We start from the raw sequence: 18,680 nt of genomic DNA, 5'->3' as shown, positions 1-18,680 counted from the left end.
ACTTACATTTTTTAATATGTCCTTTCCTCCCTTACTCAGTTCCATTTTCCTGCTTGAAAGGTTGCAACTTGGTACATTTGGCTAGCTGCTGTATAACTGGAGAGCTGCTCTTGAGACAAGATGATATGCAGGGTATAGATGATTAGGGTAGCTTGCTGTTCTTGTATTTTTAATCTGTTGGATAGTTGTTTATCATGATGCATTAAAGCGGTCAGCCTAGTGGTCTTGTCTAGTTTCTAAAAGTAAGCTATAGACTGGAAGGTTCTGGGCCTCAACTTAGACATGGTCAGACTTACTGGGAGACAATGCAGAGGATTCAGTTCCCACATACGAAAAAATACAATCCTTGAGTTATTAAGTAGCAAATCAGCTTTTCTAAGACATTAAGTAAGTATCTTGAATGAATGGTGGCAGACTTTTCTGTCTTTTTTAAAAGTGGGATAGGTCTTCCTGCAAGGCCTGTCTCTTTCCCCTCCCTTCCCCTTCTTTTGATGTGGGAAAAGTCTGCATTGTGGAACAGTTGAAGCAAACAAGTCGCACACACCCCGCCCCCCATCCTGTCTAGATTGCCTGTTCCTCATGCACTGCTTTTCTTTGGGGCAGACATTACTCACAGGTTGTGCTGCTCTCTCCACCATGAGTGGCAGCATGGGCTCTTTTCCTCTCTTTGTTAGTTAGTTCACCTTCTGCTGTGCTAGACATCCTTCATCTGAGGTGGGTCAGTCTGCCCTGCAAACTATTTCCATACAGACTTCTGCTTGTCAGAGTGCACCAAATAGGAAGTAGTTTTTGGCAGCTGCGGCCCGATGCCTGTCCGGGCCTAGGGGCACAGGCATTCCTTCAGTATAGCTGTCAGCCTGGCTGTGGCTTAGCCCACTCTGCTGTCGGGCCTTCTCACCGTCATTTCTCAACAGCATGCTGTGCAGTCCGTGATAGAGGAAGAAATATGTCCCTCTGCCTGCTCCACCCTCTCCGGATGATTATGAGTAGAAATAATACATTGTTGCTACAAACATTAGCAAACTGCCTCTGATGTGTTAGAAGCTTTTTCACTGCCCTTTGAAGTTGTAGTGACTAGTGGTGTGCAGCATCCAAATGTTGGAATGAGAGGCTTCCTTTCAAGTTCTGAGGAAAAGAGAGCAAAACAAACTTTATAATGTCATAGAAGGCACAGGTACTTAGTGATATTGCAGTAATTTTGTGTTTCTTCTTTACCCCTAAAATACAGTAAGAAGGAAAGATGTTTCAAGAAAGATGTTTTCTTTCTGGAGAACTCCAGTCAGGAGCTCTGAATTCAAACTAATGTTCTCTCTTTATTTAGGCTTTTTTAGTTGCTAAAAGTAATTACACTAGGGGAAGAAATTGGTAAAGTTGTTTGTTTTCAGGTCAGTGTACTGCTGATGTCAATATTATCTCTGAAATACTGCTGTACTATGCCACTATACAAGTGGTGTGGTATAGTATAGCAGTATTTGTTTCAGCCTGGTCAGATTGTAGAGCATTTTAAAAGTATTACTTTCTTTACTTAGTTAACCACCATATCGGTACAGCAGTAGATCCTGTGAATGCCCTCAGAAATATTTTGTTTGACTGTGAAAATGAAGTCATATAAGAATTCCTTTCCTAAATGTGGTAAGCAATTAAGTTGCAGGGACAGCTAGGTGATAAACAAAATCCCTTAAACTTAACTGGAAACAGAAATAATGCTTTTCTACTGTTCATTTATTTGGAAGACAGACTGAAGGGAAAATACAAAGGTTGCTTCTCTTAATATCTTGGACAGCTGGACTAGTTATTTTTTTCGTTCAGCATATTTACAGAAATTTAAAAGGTGTTTTTTTTAGCTGTCTTCTTTTTTATGGTCTATAGGGCTTATAATTTGCATTGGCCTCTCATGTAAAAGGTAAATGTGACCTCTCAAAACAAAATGTTCAGACAGCAACATGCTTACTCTTAAAAAGAAAATGAATTATTTTTCTAACCAGTTTTATCACTGGCAGGGATGTTTTAAAATCATAGTAAATTTCCTGTGCTGAAATATAACAGGTCCCATTTTCTGCTTTATGAATTTTGTGTAGATTACTTTTTTAAAAAAAATATATATTCGTCCTTTTTAGAAGCGTCTTGGTTCATTATTTTGTTATTCAAATTGTTTCTCTTCATGTGGACTACATGGGGGTTGTCTTTGTTATATATGCCTGTGGTGGAAAAAATAGATTTACATTTTTTCTTTGTTCTGAATCTGGCATAATTTACAAAAATACTCTGCTCACCCTGATATGCTTTATATATATCAAGCTGTAATGGTCCTTCCTCACTGATAGGAGAACCACCGCCTCATTGAGAGATACTAATGGGTTGTTTGAATAGCTTCCTGCTTTAAAAAGAGAAACTTTGTATATTCCAGTAGCAGGATACACACACAAAACGAAAATACTCTTATTACTTTGTGTAGTGTCTGAAGTAGACCCAAAATGTAGAAGATCAGCTGAGAATTTTCCTGTTATTCTGGTTGCATACAAACCCTGCATGTGTGCACATGTGTGTAAGAAGCAGATGTTGGTTTTTCCTCTGGAGTTCCTTCCAGGTACCGTCTTCTCTGCTGTCCTTATTCTCATCAGCAGTGCATCACCTGTGTCAGCCTCCTGATACCTTTACGCTCTCAAGAGATGATCTCTAAGAGGTGATGCTTAGTTCTGCCATATTCTCAGGGCAGGGTTTGAGTTGCACAGCGGAGCAGCCTTTGTTTGTGAAGGTGATTGGGTGAATAGAAGGGCCCAGTCCACTGGAGTACTTTTTGTCCTTTGGAATGGAGCTTGCTTGCTTTGTAAATAAAGGAGAGTTAGGAAAGCCTTGGGTGTCCTTTCATACTGAAACACTAGGCAATTTGACTATTGAATGCTTATAGCAGAAAAGAGATAACTAGACTGAGGCTCTGCCTGGCCAGTAAGTACTGTCTCTGCCACTCCTTACTCATCTATAGATTTATTTGTAGCTTGGAATGAGGAGAATGAACAGGTTAGAATTTTGTTCCTAAAGGTATCCTTTGGGTACACTTCAATGTTGTTACAGCTCCCAAGTCTTTCTAATATCAAAATGGTCTGAAGACAAATTCTAGAGCAAATGTCTACCTGCATAGCCTTACATGTCTGATTTGGCTTGCTTTAGCTCAGGATAATGGAATCTCCTTTGCTTTGAATTTATGTTTGCCTTCCAACAGAGATCACATTATCACTTCCTCAAAATCAGATTTAACATAGTGTTTCTCAGAGGGCATCACTTCAGTTATGTAGAGTAGATTAATTTCCTGTACTTTGGTTGCTTTGGAGGTATGTAATTCAAGTTGAAATCTGAACTGGCAACTGTAGATGCTAGTGCTACTGCCTTCTGTACTATATAGACAGTCATTTCGCCACCTGGAATAACTGTTTGCAATCACTTTACTCTGAATTAGGTGTAGGGGAGGATTGATGAGATTGGCTTAAGATGGCCTTTGGCCTTGGAGCAAATGGAAGTTTTTTTGTGTAGGGCATGACACACCTGACACGTTGGTCCCACACCTGACTTCTAAACCCTCCAGTTTAAAACTTCGATTTTTTATTTTATTTTATTTTTTTTTGTCCCTGTGAGGTAGTGTGCTCTGTGAACAAAATGATTAAGAACTGCATGTGATAGAACTTAATGTTGCTTCTTTGAGTGTCTTACAGTAGAAAGAACAAAATCTGTTACAAAGGCCACTGGTCTGAGTATTCATATTCCCAGTGGCAAGAGTAGTGTGGAGTACGTGTCTGACCAGTTGTCAAGATATGATTCCCTTTCCAGTTACCTTCATATTAGAACAATGTAAGACTATAACCCCAGGCGTGGGACCCAGGAAATAAACTAAATTATATTAGTAGTGTAGGCCAGCAGCTTGTCTCACCCCAGGTCATGGGGGTTTTATGTCTAGAGTAGTCTTCAAACTGCTTGTTTGGGGCTCTATTACAAAGAACACCAGGGAGAAGACCCAATAAGAAGTACAATGTTTTTCAAATGGAATAGTGATACTTTTGAGCATATAACGTCTGAACAAACAAGTAGTGAACAGCATATAATTCTGCTCATTATGCAGTGGCATTAAATATACATATTAGTAAGGTAGCAGATGCTATAGTTGCAGAATTGCCATGTAAAATAGCAGTCTTTAGCAGCATGGTGCTGCTCTGTGTGGGTCTCCTTCACATGTAATGAATAGCTAATTTCAGCTCAATAGCCCGTGAGAGACCAGAGGGGATTGTGGAGGGGTAGAGTGTTCCAGCAGCCCTCACCATCAGGATGTACTGAGATGTGCTTTTAATGGAGTAACATTTCTGAGCTCTTGAGGGGTAAATTATAAAGAGGGATGCTGCCATGGTTTAGCCTTAGATGGCAACTAAGCCCCACACAGCCACAGATACCAGCTCACTTGTTCCCCATGGGACAGGGGAGAGAATCAGAAGAGTGAAAGTGAGAAAACTTGTGAATTGAGGCACAGACAGTTTAGGTAAAGCAAAAGCCAAACACACAAGCAAAGCAAAAGAAGGAATTCATTCAGCACTTCCCATGGGTAGGCACATGTTCAGCTATCTTCAGGAAAGGAGGACTAAATCACATATAACTGTGGCTTGGGCAGACAAGTATCATCACTCCAAATGGTCTCTCCTTCCTTCTTCCCGTCTGTTTATATGCTGAGCATCATGTCATATGGGATTGGATATCCTTATACTCAGTGGGGGGTCAGCTGTCCTGGCTGTGTCTCTTCACAGCTCCTGTGCCCCTTACCATCCTTGCTGGTGGGGTAAGGAGCAGAAAAGGCCTTGGCCCTGTGTGACCACTGTTCACCAACAGCTAAAACATCACTGTGTTATCAACATGATTTCCAGTGCAAATCCAAAATAATAGCCCATGCTAACCCAATTATCTTAGAAAAGTTAACTGTGCCAAAACCAGCACAGATGCTTAGCTGTTTGTATTCAGATTGAGGAACTGTTGTGGCAGAGGGACAAGTGGGCATGTGAAGTACCTACTGCAGGCATGAGATGTTGATAGGTTTAGGTGCCTCATCAGGAATAGTAGATGTCTTTTTGTCTTCTGTTTCTTTTGATCTGCAACCAGCAGATATACTAAAATCAAGCAAACACGTACAGGAGAATTGACACTGAAAAGGTGAGCAATGAATTCCCTCCTCCCTCTTTCAGAGAATGTGAGAATATTTTTTGATCTGATTAATGTAGGTCACAGATGGAAAGATTCAGCTAGCACTTGCACAGCTCATGAGCTTTGTCTTGTGAGAGGTGAGAAACTAGGAGTTTTCTTTCTGAGAAACAGAATTTTCTTGCCAAGTTGCAGAGGCCAACAAGCTGGGTATTCCAGGTTCATTGTTGACATTGTTACATGTTATGTTGTTCAAAGTATTTTAAATGCAGTAGGTCTAATGTTTAAGTATTTAGGTAGGAAACTGACCCCATTTAACCTCAAAATATCCACATTGCTAGTTAGGACCAAGCTAGATCTGTGAATCTTAAGTTTAGCTTTTAAAACTTGCTTGAAGAAGCAGGAAGGGAGGAGATACTATATAGGGCATATGGCATACTCTCATCCAGAGATTCAGACCACAGAGAGAAAAGACAGATTTCTGAGGAAGTTGCTGATAATGCTTGTAGCTCCTGATACCAGTCTCACTCCTTATCAGAGGGGAAACCCTCCAGTTTGACTAAGTAAACAGGAAAAGCCAGATGTAGTGAATGGTAATCCCTACTACACAGTCTGTCATGGTATAGTGAATGATTTATTTTAGCCATTTCCAAACAAATAAAATAACCTAGATCACAGCTGACTTTCTGGAAGCATAGTGCTAGTTAAACAGTTCTTTTCTTTCCCATTTGTCTGAAGAGGGTATGGATGGACTTGTTTTGGGCATCATTATAATTTTAAAATCTGTACAATTCTGACAGTATCCTTTGTTGCCTTCCTTCAAATTACTCTGCTCAGAGAAAGCCAGGGACATCTGGGGAAAGGGATGGGGATGTTGTTGCAGGGGACAGGGTGAGAGCATTCTTTCTAGATACTTTAAATTTCTTTTGAATGATTTCAAGTATGAAGAAAATAAATCTGTCTGCTTTTATGTAAAGGGGCCTGACTTTTGAAGTATTTGAGTTTATTTTGGTAAGACTATTAAGCCAAGTTTTCAGGTTGGTTGTTTGTCACTGTAAGAGAGGCCATATACTGAATTTAAATATTCTGTTTTTGTTTTCTTATTAAGATGCAGAATCACTTCAAATAGTAGTAAATCTCTCAATCCAAGTATATTGAGCAACACTGGAAACTAATTTATAAGTAATCTTGTCAGTATCTTGCTATATAAATGCACTGTGACAATTCAACCTTAGGTGACAGTGGTGTTGTGTAATAATCCAATACCTCACTGAATTTAGTCTTACTTTAGTCTAAGCTAGAAAACAGTCTTTAATTTAGTAATAATACAAACAATTGATATTAGAGGTTCGATTTCTGTTCAGCTTTTCTGTCACTCTGTCTACTTGCAACTGTTTCACAGATGTGAAAATAGTAATTTTTTTCGAGAACTTGAAGTGTTCTTCCTTTTTTTTCCCATCCCAATTACATTTAGGTAGTTTATGATAAAAGTTAAGAACATAGACAGGGAGCCTTTCATTATTGCAAAAGGTGGCCTTGTATGCATGATGCTTGCATCTAAAAGCGTGTTTAGTACCCCTACAAGAACAGTGTCTGGTTTGAGATAAGTAAAATCAACGCACAACATTGAGTCACAAAATTATTCAGCAGTGTTCTTAGTCTTGTGGTTTGGGTTTTGGTTCATCAGCAAGTCCAGCTCTTCACTACTTCAGCAGGCAACCAAAGCTAACAAGATGAGGCATTAACCACACCTCCACAAGTACACCACCTGGCAGCTTATCACAAATGCAAATACTTGTAGTCCAGATAGGTTATCAGAAGCTGAGGCCCAGGAAGAAATTAACACCAGGAAAATATAGAGGTCTCATGAAAGCAGCTTGTTACTTGGCTTGCTGGTAGAGCCACTGGCCATCTTTTCTGTCACTTTGTTTTTACGTCTTCCTGAATTTCAGTGTAAAAGTGAAATAAATTGTAGTGGTGGTGTAATTTTTTTGGTTTTCTCTGTTGAAAGGTAGTTCTAAGGTGTTCCTTGGCTTGTCAGTGAAAGTTAGAAATGTTACATGTTATCAGACATGCTTTTCTGTTTGTGTCACTCTGATAGTTTATGTACAATTAAAACCTGGGCTTTAGGCCGAAATACAAGATACAGAATTCCAGAACTTGTTTAATAAATAACAAATTAAATTGTATTTTTCTGTATAAATTTGTCCTTCTTTCTTAGATTGCTTTCTTTATCGTGGGAATTTTGCTTTCTTCTTTGTTCAGTTCTGGTTTTGTTCTTCATCCCCCTTATTTTCCAAACTTTTCACTATCACATGATTGGTGCCTAGAAAGTTTTATGGTTTTGTGGGTGTGGGGCATGAGTTAGGGAAAGAAAGGTCTTACTTGCATTTCATTGTTCAATCCTGTGCATGTTAATGGTGGCTTGAATAGCATGCGTGCTACATGCTGTGGTACTATCTAGAACCTTTGATTAACAGTCAGAATAAGTGTAACTTTTTAAACTTCTGAGTGCCACAGGTTAGTGTTAAATATTACTAAAAACTTCTTGGCTTTTGAAAAGAAGAATGGTATGCCTTGCTAATTCAAGGAGAAGTACTGTGTGGCTTTAGAGGAAAAGGTGGGCTTCTCAATTTTCTCTTTAAGAAAAGTGCATGCTGGTCTGTCTTGTGTTGTTTGAGGAGGAGCCATGTGCCCACATGCGCTTAGAATATTTGTAGGGTTTCCCCCGACACACACATGTACCCTTACTTGTTCCAAGTCCTTGCTGTGCACACAGCTCCCAGAAATCAGAAAAGCTAAGGAATTATGGCCTGGGAACATTTTTTAATTTTTTTTTTTCCTTTGAGCTAGCACACATTTCCATTCTGATCGGATATGTGAGCAACTTGTACTCAAAATTGTTACTTTTGAAATCTGTTTTTCTTACATGTAACCTATTCATTCTTTGTCCAGTGTCTGGAGGAAGGTGGTGTCAGCATGTCAGGATGCAGGAATACTGCTATGGTGAGCCTTACCAGCCGGCTTTGGCAATGGGGTGCACTTGCCATGGCTACTGTATATTGATTTGATTTTATTGAATAATAATTGAAATGAGAGAATGAAAAGAGAAATGGATTAGGATCTAACTTAGTAACAGTATGGAAAAACTGTGAACCACAAGAACCTGATCTCATACAGAATGTTGGCTTATGTGGGTTTAGGCTATGTGCCAGTGTTATCAAGGATGTTCTGGTTTGTAATACGAGTGACCTTTTCTGACCTTTTCCTTAAAACACTTTCATTGTTGTTACTGTAGTAGTTTTGGGATTCCAGTCCTCTATTGCTCTACTGCTGTTGGCCCTTCAGAGCTAAAATAAAAATGCTTCCCCCAGTATTGGCTTCAGCCATGGAAGGGTGATACTGGTGGATTTTTAGCCTTTGGTTCTACAACTTTTTCGACACTATGGTTTTCATGGGTTTTTCTCTTGCTTTGTCAGGAAATACTATGTTTCACTTAAGTTTGTTTTGGGTTTTTGTTTTTTTTTTTTTGTTGTTGTTTTTTTTTGTTTTTTTTTTGTTTTTCTGGAATCCTTTGTAATGCTCTGGTGACCAGAAGAAGTTGCTGAAAACATTTCTCTTGTAAAATTTGTAGTCCAAAATGAACTGAACCCTTCCAAAAGTCCTACGTAGTGACTCTTGTTTTCACACTCAAAAGCCTGATTTTCTGTTTTCACCTCTGATTGGATTATGGATAAAATAGCAGTTCTGTGAACAACATGACACCTGCAGTAATCTAAAGCATTTGTTAAAAAAATAAAGCAATAAAACATTGTGAATGTTTGTCATTGTGAATATTTAGTGTACAATTGCAAGAAGAGAATCATAGCCATAAAGAAAGGGTTTCCCTTACAGTCTGTGACTTTTAGGGCAATTTTTCATTCGGTACAAGTGCTGTATTGAGCTCTTTTTTTTCCCCTCCCCTTTTTAAACAAAAGAAAATTATTATTCCACAGTTAGTAATGGAAATGGGAGTGGTAGTTTCCTCTTTTAGGCAAAGTATAACATTTCCTGATGGAAGGTCAGTTTAGATTCAAAATTCCATTGGCTTGTGCTTTTGCATAGCCTAGATTTGAACTGTTTGAGTGTAGTCTTAAATTACTTAATTACTTAAGTTACTTAATTTACTTAATTACTTAAATTACTTAAATCAGTTCAATGTTTTCTCAACAGTTAAATGTTGTTGCAATGACCTAACTACCTTTTAGTGCAGGATGCCTGTGTTTCAGATATCCTGGGCTGGGTTTTTCAAACTATAATATGGCTGTGGAAATCCAGACACACTCTTTCCAGGAAGGAGTAATTTTCTAATATTTCAAAAATTTCTTTCCAAGTTTACATCAGTGATTGCTGTCATCTTTCTTTTTGGGATTTTATCTACTTCCAATTAAAAAATATAAGTTTGATTTCCTTACCAAGTGGGTAAAAAAAAAAAGGTGGTTTTTCCTGATGATAATGCAATGAGTCAAACAGGATGTAATTTTCAGTTTTTCCATCTTGCTTTCTCACATATTCTGTTGAGGTTTGTGCTGTTCTTTGGCCTATGTTAGTCAAATTCAGTTTGTCCTTGAAAAGCCATGTAGACAGGTACTGCTAATGCTTTACTAATAAGGATGAACCCTAACTTCAGACAAAGTGAAGGTGATGGAGCCTGTGTAGAGTAAGCAAAGAACATGCACTAGCAGCAATAAAGAATGTGGATAGGGCAGAGATGTGGTTGAACTGGTGGAGGGGAATTTAAAGAAAAAAAAAACGGAAGAAGTTGTTCTGTAGTCTGGGTTTGTCCTCTTTCTCCCCTTTAAAACGAGTAGCTCTTGCTGGAGGTTTTCTTCAGCCTCAGGTAATTTAATTTCTGTTATTTTCTTTTGGTGGAGACAGGCAATTCATAGCTGAAGATAAACCTTAACTGTTGACATACAATAACAAAAACTTCTGCTCTTAGCAATAAAACAGTAAATAGTAACTTTAAAAAATAATCACATTCTATCTGTTTGACAGGCAAGGCATCTTCTGAGTTGTTTAGAAAAAACCAATAGTCTGGATATTTACCTTTCTGAATTCAGGAGCAGTTTATTTCTTGTATGGACGTTTTAATGGGAAGTTTAGTCTGCTTAACTTTGTTGTTCTTACTCATTTGCAGTCACTTTCTCATAAGTGATATTCTAGTTGTGCTCTTGCAAGTAGTAGTAGTTCCTCCCTGCAAATGTGATTAAAATCCAGAAATGTGGTAAAAGCTGAAATGGTTTCACCTTGGGAGATGGATACCTTGGGCTATGGGAGGAATCTCTGCTGCTTGGTGGTTGCAGGAAAGATGTCAGCTTCTCCCCATCACAACAGGAGTGAATTTCTCCTTGAAAGCTAGTAACAAATATCTTTGCGTTGATCCTGTGAAGACTGATTGTAATCAGTCCTTGTTCTTAGGCATTCTAAGTGTATTCTCAAGGTGCGGCTCCCTTTAGACTGTTGGCACGTCCTCCTGTCTCAAGTGTTTCCCTTTGCAATAAACACAGGCCTGTGAAGTTTGTCAGCAGAGTGAAGGTTTGTTTATCAGAAATTAAATGTAGATTAGTAATGTCTCCTAACCTCTTGTTTCTAGCCTCTGTTATGGAGAAATAGAAACTTGAGTGTGATGCTGGCCTACATTTATATTCTATGAAAATTTACCTGTATACATTTAAGTTTATATTAGCTAGATGATCTGGACATCATGGTGCATACTTCTTGCAGCTTTTGTGAGTGTTAGTTACCCTTTGTTCCTCTTACCTTAATTTTAAATTTATTTCCAGTTTTTATTCAGTATCAGAGTAGTTTTGATGACACTGATTTTACAGTTTTGCTGTGGCAAGGTGCTGTATGGTAGATTCAGGCAGTTCCTCTCACTTAGCTCAGCTAAGCTCACTTAGCTCTCAATAGCTAGGCTATTAAGTCTCCCTCAGAAGTTAGAGGATTGCAATATTCCATGCATGTAAATCACAAAATGTTAATTTGCTCACATTCTACAAAGATTGATTTCTTCACAATCTTGATTTTGTAAAATGTTGTCACATGATCTGGGGTTAAATAGTATGGTATAGTGTAGTGTAGTATATTCTTTCCTGAGATGTGGGTTATATTATTAGAAAAAAATGTCATGTATATAAATTAATCTCCTATCTGCTGGTTTCTCACAGTAAACTGTACTTAGCTATCCATCAGCTTTGGAGTTTCCAGGCTCACACTGAGATTTTTTGTTTTGTTTGCTGCTATGCTCAGGATCTGTGGATCCTCACTGAGAGAGGAGCTGTAGTATCAAGGAGCACAGTTTGTTTCAAGCTGATGCCCTTTGAAAACAAAACAACATGGCAAAACTGGAAAAGAAAACATAGATAAAAAACAAGCAACAAACCAATAAAAAGGCTTGATTTGTATACCTGCGAGTGGGTGACCTTCAGCCGTGGATTACTAGTCTCATGACTTAACAAGGCTATTAGTATTCACAGTTTTAGTGATTCTTGGCACTGTGTTTAGCCTTTAGCAGGAGAGACTTGTTTGCTTCATCTCTGCTTCTGCTTTGTGGGCCCTAAGCATCATTTACCTCACCATCCTAGATCACAGTTTGAGCATCACTGTGCTAGAGGAAAGCTCTGTTACTGCTGTCTGAAAAGAATCATTCTAAATATATCTCTTTTTTATACCAAGATTTTGCTGCTTTCCCTTTATCTACAAACACCTAAAATGGGCTTGACTATATCTGTATTAAATGAGTGGAAGTGCTGATAACTTTCAGGTTTTGCTGGGATGTAATCTGAGGTTGTGAGCAGTGCTGATGAGAATGCCATTCTGTAGTTCGTATGTTGTTCGTGTGGGATGGGTGGCAAGTTGTTTAACCGCAGGGATAGCAGTGAGACCTTGAGGGTCTCTTCAGGCCGTGTTCATTTGGTGCATGTTTTGTTCCAGACAGTGTGAACTGCTGCGGTCTGCATCTGTATTTAACCAGTCCAGATCTGATATAGCTGTTGGGCAGTGGAAGGCATTTTCCTATGTTATTTGCTGTTTGCACAGTCTTTCCTTCTTTTTAGGGGAGAGTAATTTGGATGGATTTATCTACAGTCATCCATGACTCCTGCTTGGGCTGCAGTAACATGTGGCTGCTTTTGAGCAGCAGAGATATGATCAAACTTGGCTCAGTGGATTTGTGGAGGCCTTTGTGTAACAGACATAATTAGTTGACCAGTCGTCAGTCTTGGAGGTTTGGGCTGGAAGACCTGGAAGATTAGTGTGTTGGAGTGTGCATGTACTTGAAAGTGTGCCAGTGCTAGTGAACCTTCAAGTTGTCAGTGCTCTGTGTGCATGGACTTAATGCTATTCCCACTGTCCTGCTTGCAAAATAACTGAAATACCAAATCCTGATTATTATCTTTATGAAAGGGAGTTATGGAATCCAGGTGACTAGTTGAGACAGATCCTCTGTTAGTGTTTGGGTGCAGAGGTGGCGCTAATTTTATTGTAAGTGGCAGTGATGTCAAAACATAAGTTTGTCTGTACCCTAGGCATTGATCAGAAACAGTAAATACCTTATGTACTGCTCTTAATTTATTTTCCAATTCCTTAATATCTTTGTATTGGCATGTTTAAGATAGGATGGATGAATATTTTTCATTTTAAATCAATGTTTTCTCTGTTTTATGAAGAGGTTGTTAAAATTAGCTTCAAGCTAAGGTGGCATGCAAAGTTTTGACTTTATAATAATTTCAAAGTGTGTTGTTGATCTGTTCTTAGAGCATTCCAAAGTTCAAACAGATTTGAATGTAGGATGCCACTTTACCATCACAAAGGAAAACCACTTCTAAAAAGACAAACTGTGAATGAGCTACATGTGGTTTAGACTTTTGCTTGTCTTGGGGAAAAAAATTGTAACCACTGATGTAAGTATGAGAAAATAGTTAATGGGCATGGTTGGAAACTACTTTCCAGAAGCATTTCTGTCTATTGCTGTTAGGTAGGCAAGATGAAATAAAGATGTTTACACTTTACGCAGTGATTATGGGTTTGCCAAGTGGTATAGTAGTCTGAATAAATGCTAGCTGGTAGGCCTGAAAATTATTTTAAAGATTGTTAAAGACAGAGAGTAAAATTCTGATAATCAGTGTAAAGTTATATGCGGGCTAGGTACCTGTATAGATCTTGCACTCTGAGTTATCCAGCTCCCAGAAAAAGCTCTTCCATTTTTTTCTCAGTAACTTAATCTGCTGGCCCCTTCTGTGAAAGCAAAACAGCTCTTGTGTGTTCCTGACTAGAAAGCAGTATGTATACATGGGAAAAGAGTCAGTGGATCAATGTTAAGGAGAGCATTCGTTTCCAAATACAGCTAGTAGTATACTTCCTGATTTTAGAAGAATGTGTACATAGTGGATGAGGCATAGACAACGTTTGCAAAAGGCACATGACAGAAAGCTAATCAAGAGCACCATTTTTTAAGCTTTGGGACATTACTGTAATCCAGTTCTGACTTTTTATATTTTCTGTTAAAGATAAACAATACCAGTGGTGATCTATGGATATGTTTCAATCAAATCCCTCAACTGCGAGTGTAAACTTAAAATAATTTTTTGGTGTTTTTTGGTTTTGTTTTTTTTCTTTTTAGCCACTGGAATTACTGACTGAACACACACACAGACAGATCGCACCACCGCTAGCATTTTACATCGCTACTTCTGATAGTTCTTGTTCATTTTGGTCTGTATGTTTTCAAAATGCCTTGTTCAACTTGGGCATATTGAGGATGAGCTGCCATTAGAGATGAATTAAGCTCATGAGATGTCATTAATGATGCTCATTGGGTGCAGTACCTGTGCTGCTTATTGTAGTGAAACTCACTGTCTTAAAATTTATTTCTGACTTGAGTAACTAAAAGTCTACCTGCTGCTGTTTCTCCACATGCTACTATTTTTTTCTGCTTCTTAATGTGTTATAATTTGAACTTCCTTTTGTTTTACTCCAAAGTGTTAATTTTTTTGTTTGTTTTGTTTTTATTTGTTTGGTTTTTTTTAATTTATTTATCTATTTTTTTTTGTTATGACAGGCATATATCCTTGTGCTGGAAAATACTACATTTTAATAGTGTGAATTCTCAATTATCAGGTGGCTTTAAAGTCCCAGAATATTTTTAGTCAATGGACTGAATGCTGTCTGGCAGATTTTGGCAAAAGTTGCTTTGTAAAAATCACAAACTTGTAAATCCTTTCTTCCTGATGGCACTTTGGCACAGTTCCCTTCCAAAAGTATGACAGCTGAGAACACTATTTTATTGGCTATTAAATAACATTTGAGGTGTGTTTGAAGTGAGTGTCCAACAGAAGCAAAGTAATTTTGTAAAAGAGCTTTATTTTATACGTTGTCTTAATGCTTCAACTGCTTTTCTAAACACATTTTTGCAGAATGCAAAGCCTTTCTGCATTCAACCTGTCAGCTGAGCTTGAGTTACTAATCACATGCTGGTTTGAGAACAATAAAACATTTCGAACTGTCACCACTAAAGGAAAAGGTGAAACTTGTCTGTTCTATAAACAGCTTCTGTAGCAAACACACTTTTCCACCTGCAACTCTTTTGTTGTCTTTAGATAATAATGAATGAGCTCTTTAACTAAAAAGTGAAATATTACTGTTCTTAGAGTTGTTTGGAATGGATAAATATTTCTAGCAAATGTTCTGTAACTTTGGGTAGAAGAGGAATTTTCCCTCTGAAGGGAAGTACTTGTTTAGGATGAGGGCTTGCAGGTTTTGTCTGAGGAGACCTTTTCTACTTCTTTGGACATGTTAGTGAAATGTCATTTTCTTCAAGTCGCCATAGAAGTGATTCCTTTTGTCTTTTTCCAGGAGTGTGTAACATCTTGCTTCTTGACAGCCTTTAAGTTACTTCTAGTGAACACTTTCACTTTTGAAGCATTGCGCTTCAACTTTTTACCTGCTACAAACTTTCCATACTTTAATAGGAGAATATTAGATGTCTAGGTTAAAAAAAAATTACAGCCAAATGTTCCTTCAGTACTCTGCATTGTTGAGAGTCAGTGGTGGTGAAGATGTCATTTGATTTCTGGTGGATTAAATTGCAACAGCCTTACCAGTGCTTCTGAGCTGAAATTTCCTGAATTTTTTTTTCTGATATCATTAAAACATTTTAAAGGTCATATTTACTAACAACAATTTCTTTCTTTAAAACACAGACAGATGAAGAGGAGGAAAACAGTGTTTCATAATTAGGAAGAGTATCCTGGTGCGATAGTTAATACAAAGCTTTTACATCTTTAGCCTGCAGGAGCAGCAGGTGTTTTTGTTTAAACTCCCAGTAAGTTAAGAAGGGTAGGTTAAGTAAGGTGTCTGTATTAGTGCTGTCATTGTTTAGACCAATATCTGTGTTTCTAAATGTGTCTAAATTTTGGTGCTTGTAACATGAAATCTTACTAAAAAGCCCTCAGTGGAAAGGCTGTGTTTGTATCTGAGCAGTGCAGGGATTTAAGGGCAGGCCTGCTCTTATGAGTGTTTCTGGAGACCTTCATGTTTCCACAAGGGTTTCAACTTTTTTGAATGCTTGAACAATGTACTAACAAATTGAGAAGTGGTAATGTTGTTAGAGTAGCTGGTTTGTCTGTTTTATTATTACTTTGCATCTATTTAATAGAAAAGGTTTCATTGGGTGTTTTTCTGCTGTAATTAGTACGAGTTCAGGTATTTACAAAGAGTAGGACGGAGTAGGTTCAGGCTCTTTCTATGTTCAAGTGTTAGATTTTTCCTCAGTTCATGGATTACAGACAGGTTTGGGTTTTTTTTCAATGTATGCTTCACAGAAAAGTGGAATTAAAATAGTCTTGCATGCAGTTTCTTTGGGACCACCAATCCAACTTCCACTCACTGGGAATGAACCAGAAATAAATAGAACTGGTTAAACTTTAACAAAGCCTTTCTTTTTGAGAGAAGGCACTTAAAGAAACATGCTATGACTACTAAAAACCAAAAGGAAAGACAGAGGAAGGAGCTCATGATGTGTGGGGCACTTCTTCTCTTTCAACAGGAGGTGAGTAGAGGGAGCAAGAGTACTTCTTGAACCTGGTCTTGTTCATCCACTGTTTTTCCTCTCTGTGCACTTTACACTGACTGCCTCTTCAGCCTTGACTCCTAACTACCTGGGAAACATCCCACTGCAAAGTCAATCTTGGTGTGTGCATGATTTTTTTCAGGGTAGAGTAGGAGAGTACTACAGTTATGCTGGCTGCATTACCTGCTCTGAAAGATACACTATAAACAAATGGAAAAAATAAGGGATGTTCCTTTTTGTTTCCTGTAACATGAAGAGCTTTTTAAAAATTATTTGTGAAACAGCATTTTTGATTAGAGTCATGTATGTATTGCTTCGCCCTCTCCCTCCTTGTCTAATCTTCATGTGAAAATGTTTCCTGCAGTACACTTCTTCAGTATTTCAAGAATATTAGATCAATTTTTGACATTGGGGGGAGTGTGGGTTTAAATTATTTCCATTGTAAGTATTTGTTGTATAGCACCTTCCTTGTATCTATCTCAGATCTTGTCTCCAAATCTAATGCTGGAACAGCATATGAAATTCAGTTTCATTGTCTTGTATCTTTACCTCTGATCTAATGCTTCAGCTGAAATCAATATCATGCTTAAGTAAAATCAAAAAGAAACCGCCTTATTCTGCTGTTCAGTGATAAAGCATTGAGAGCCAAACCTGGGCCACCTGTTGGAAGACAGGTTGGTTTAGGTTGAATTTTCAGCATTTTATAGATCTCATGCTGTCCTGATAAATGGTATATTTGCTGAAGGAAACATCTTGCTTAGGGTATATACACCATGTCTTCTTACAGAAGGTAAGAAGGCAGTTCATGCAGACCTAGCTCTTTTGCCTTGTGCTTTATTATGCTGATTGAAAAACAGACCGTAATGCACATTGCGTATGTGTCTGGAACAGTGCATATGTGTCTCATTCAGTGTTGAAAGTCTGGCATACTGTATATTGGTAACTGCTGCAGTTTCCATGTCCAAAATGCTGCACAAACATAGCCGTTCTACTGGATCACTTGGGTGACAGTGAACTTCAGCATGAACTCACTGGTGGGGGAGGTGAAAGCGAAGAGGATATGAGGCTTGTCAGTTGAGTCATTTGAGACTAGGACTTGAGTTCATGCCACTAGAGTGCACTACTTCCTTCTCACTTACTGAGAGAATGCTTAAATTTGCTGTTAAGTGCTGCAGGTTCCCTGGTGGGGGGTTTCAAAAATTGCTGCCAGTTTACTGAGTAGTTTCATGTGGGTCTTGATGGGATGCTGCTCTTCTTCTGCAGCTGTCCAAATATATAGTTGTCTTGCTGTCAAACCATAATGAATGTTGTGGTGGAATGGCAGAGGGCTTGTAAACTAACTTTTTATTCCTCTTTGGATTTTACTGGAGATGAAAGAGGTATGTATGGAAGAAAAGATTAATCATATTTGTAATTAAAGCAGTTTCTTTGAGATGTATAATTTTTCATAACCAAAACTTTCTTGATAATGAGATACAATATTTTACATATATCATTAAGTTCTCTTTTTTCCCCTGCACAGGTTTCCACTTGAGTGGCACAGTAACAGAGCCTGCAATGCAATCGGAGCCAGAAACTGTTTGCAATGTAGCTATCAGCTTTGATCGTTGCAAGATTACCTCAGTGACCTGTAGCTGTGGAAACAAGGACATATTTTACTGTGCCCACGTTGTGGCACTCTCTTTATACCGGATCCGCAAGCCAGATCAGGTCAAACTGCATCTTCCCATTTCAGAGACACTCTTTCAAATGAACAGAGACCAACTACAAAAATTTGTGCAGTATTTGATCACAGTACACCACACAGAAGTTTTGCCAACTGCTCAAAAATTAGCAGATGAAATTCTTTCTCAGAATTCAGAAATCAATCAAGTCCATGGTGAGTTTGATACTTGTCCTTCCTTTTGCTTAATTTCCTCATAGGTTTTGAGCTTATTTTGTATGTCAGGAGTGTGACCTCCGTAGTTGTCTTCCATGCTGAATCATTCTGTGAGTCAATGATGTTTACTAAAGAGGATTCTTCTGTTGAACCTACATTTTAAGACATTTAGATAATGGTTTACTTTGGAATAGAGAAAAGAACTCCTAAGCAATGAGCTTGATGTCTTCAGCAGTTCAGTAATAAGTGACCTGCTCTACTTCCTGGTTATGTTTTCCACCTAGTAAAAACTGAGTAGTGGTGATCTTTGTATAGCCATATTGCTTAGAGGAACTCTTTTGTCAGCTTACCAATGATGTCTTGTTATTTTGTTCTTTGTACTAGTTTTCTGACATTTCAATAGCGGAATTTTGTTTTTATGGCAAGGTGTAAAAGCAAGTAGGTAACTGCTTGAAAAAATTCAGTTTTTTCATTTCTTAAATATAGTACTATTAAGCTTTGGGATTTGGTTTATATATG

General features: G+C 38.1%; 1 protein-coding gene across 2 annotated transcripts in view; it reads left to right on the top strand.

Moving 5' to 3' along the window:
- ZSWIM6 (zinc finger SWIM-type containing 6) overlaps positions 1–18,680 on the top strand; it is a 116,370-nt gene that overhangs the window by 42,440 nt on the left and 55,250 nt on the right. For both annotated transcript variants that reach the window (XM_058865384.1, XM_058865382.1), the window contains exon 2: positions 17,805–18,161. In XM_058865384.1, coding sequence (XP_058721367.1) covers positions 17,805–18,161 — 357 coding nt within the window. The remainder of the gene's footprint in view (positions 1–17,804; positions 18,162–18,680) is intronic.

This window comes from Poecile atricapillus, chromosome Z, assembly GCF_030490865.1.
Source record: "Poecile atricapillus isolate bPoeAtr1 chromosome Z, bPoeAtr1.hap1, whole genome shotgun sequence".
Lineage (NCBI taxonomy): Eukaryota > Metazoa > Chordata > Aves > Passeriformes > Paridae > Poecile > Poecile atricapillus.
Note: the sequence above shows the minus strand (reverse complement) of the source record. Positions and strands in the feature narration are given on the sequence as shown.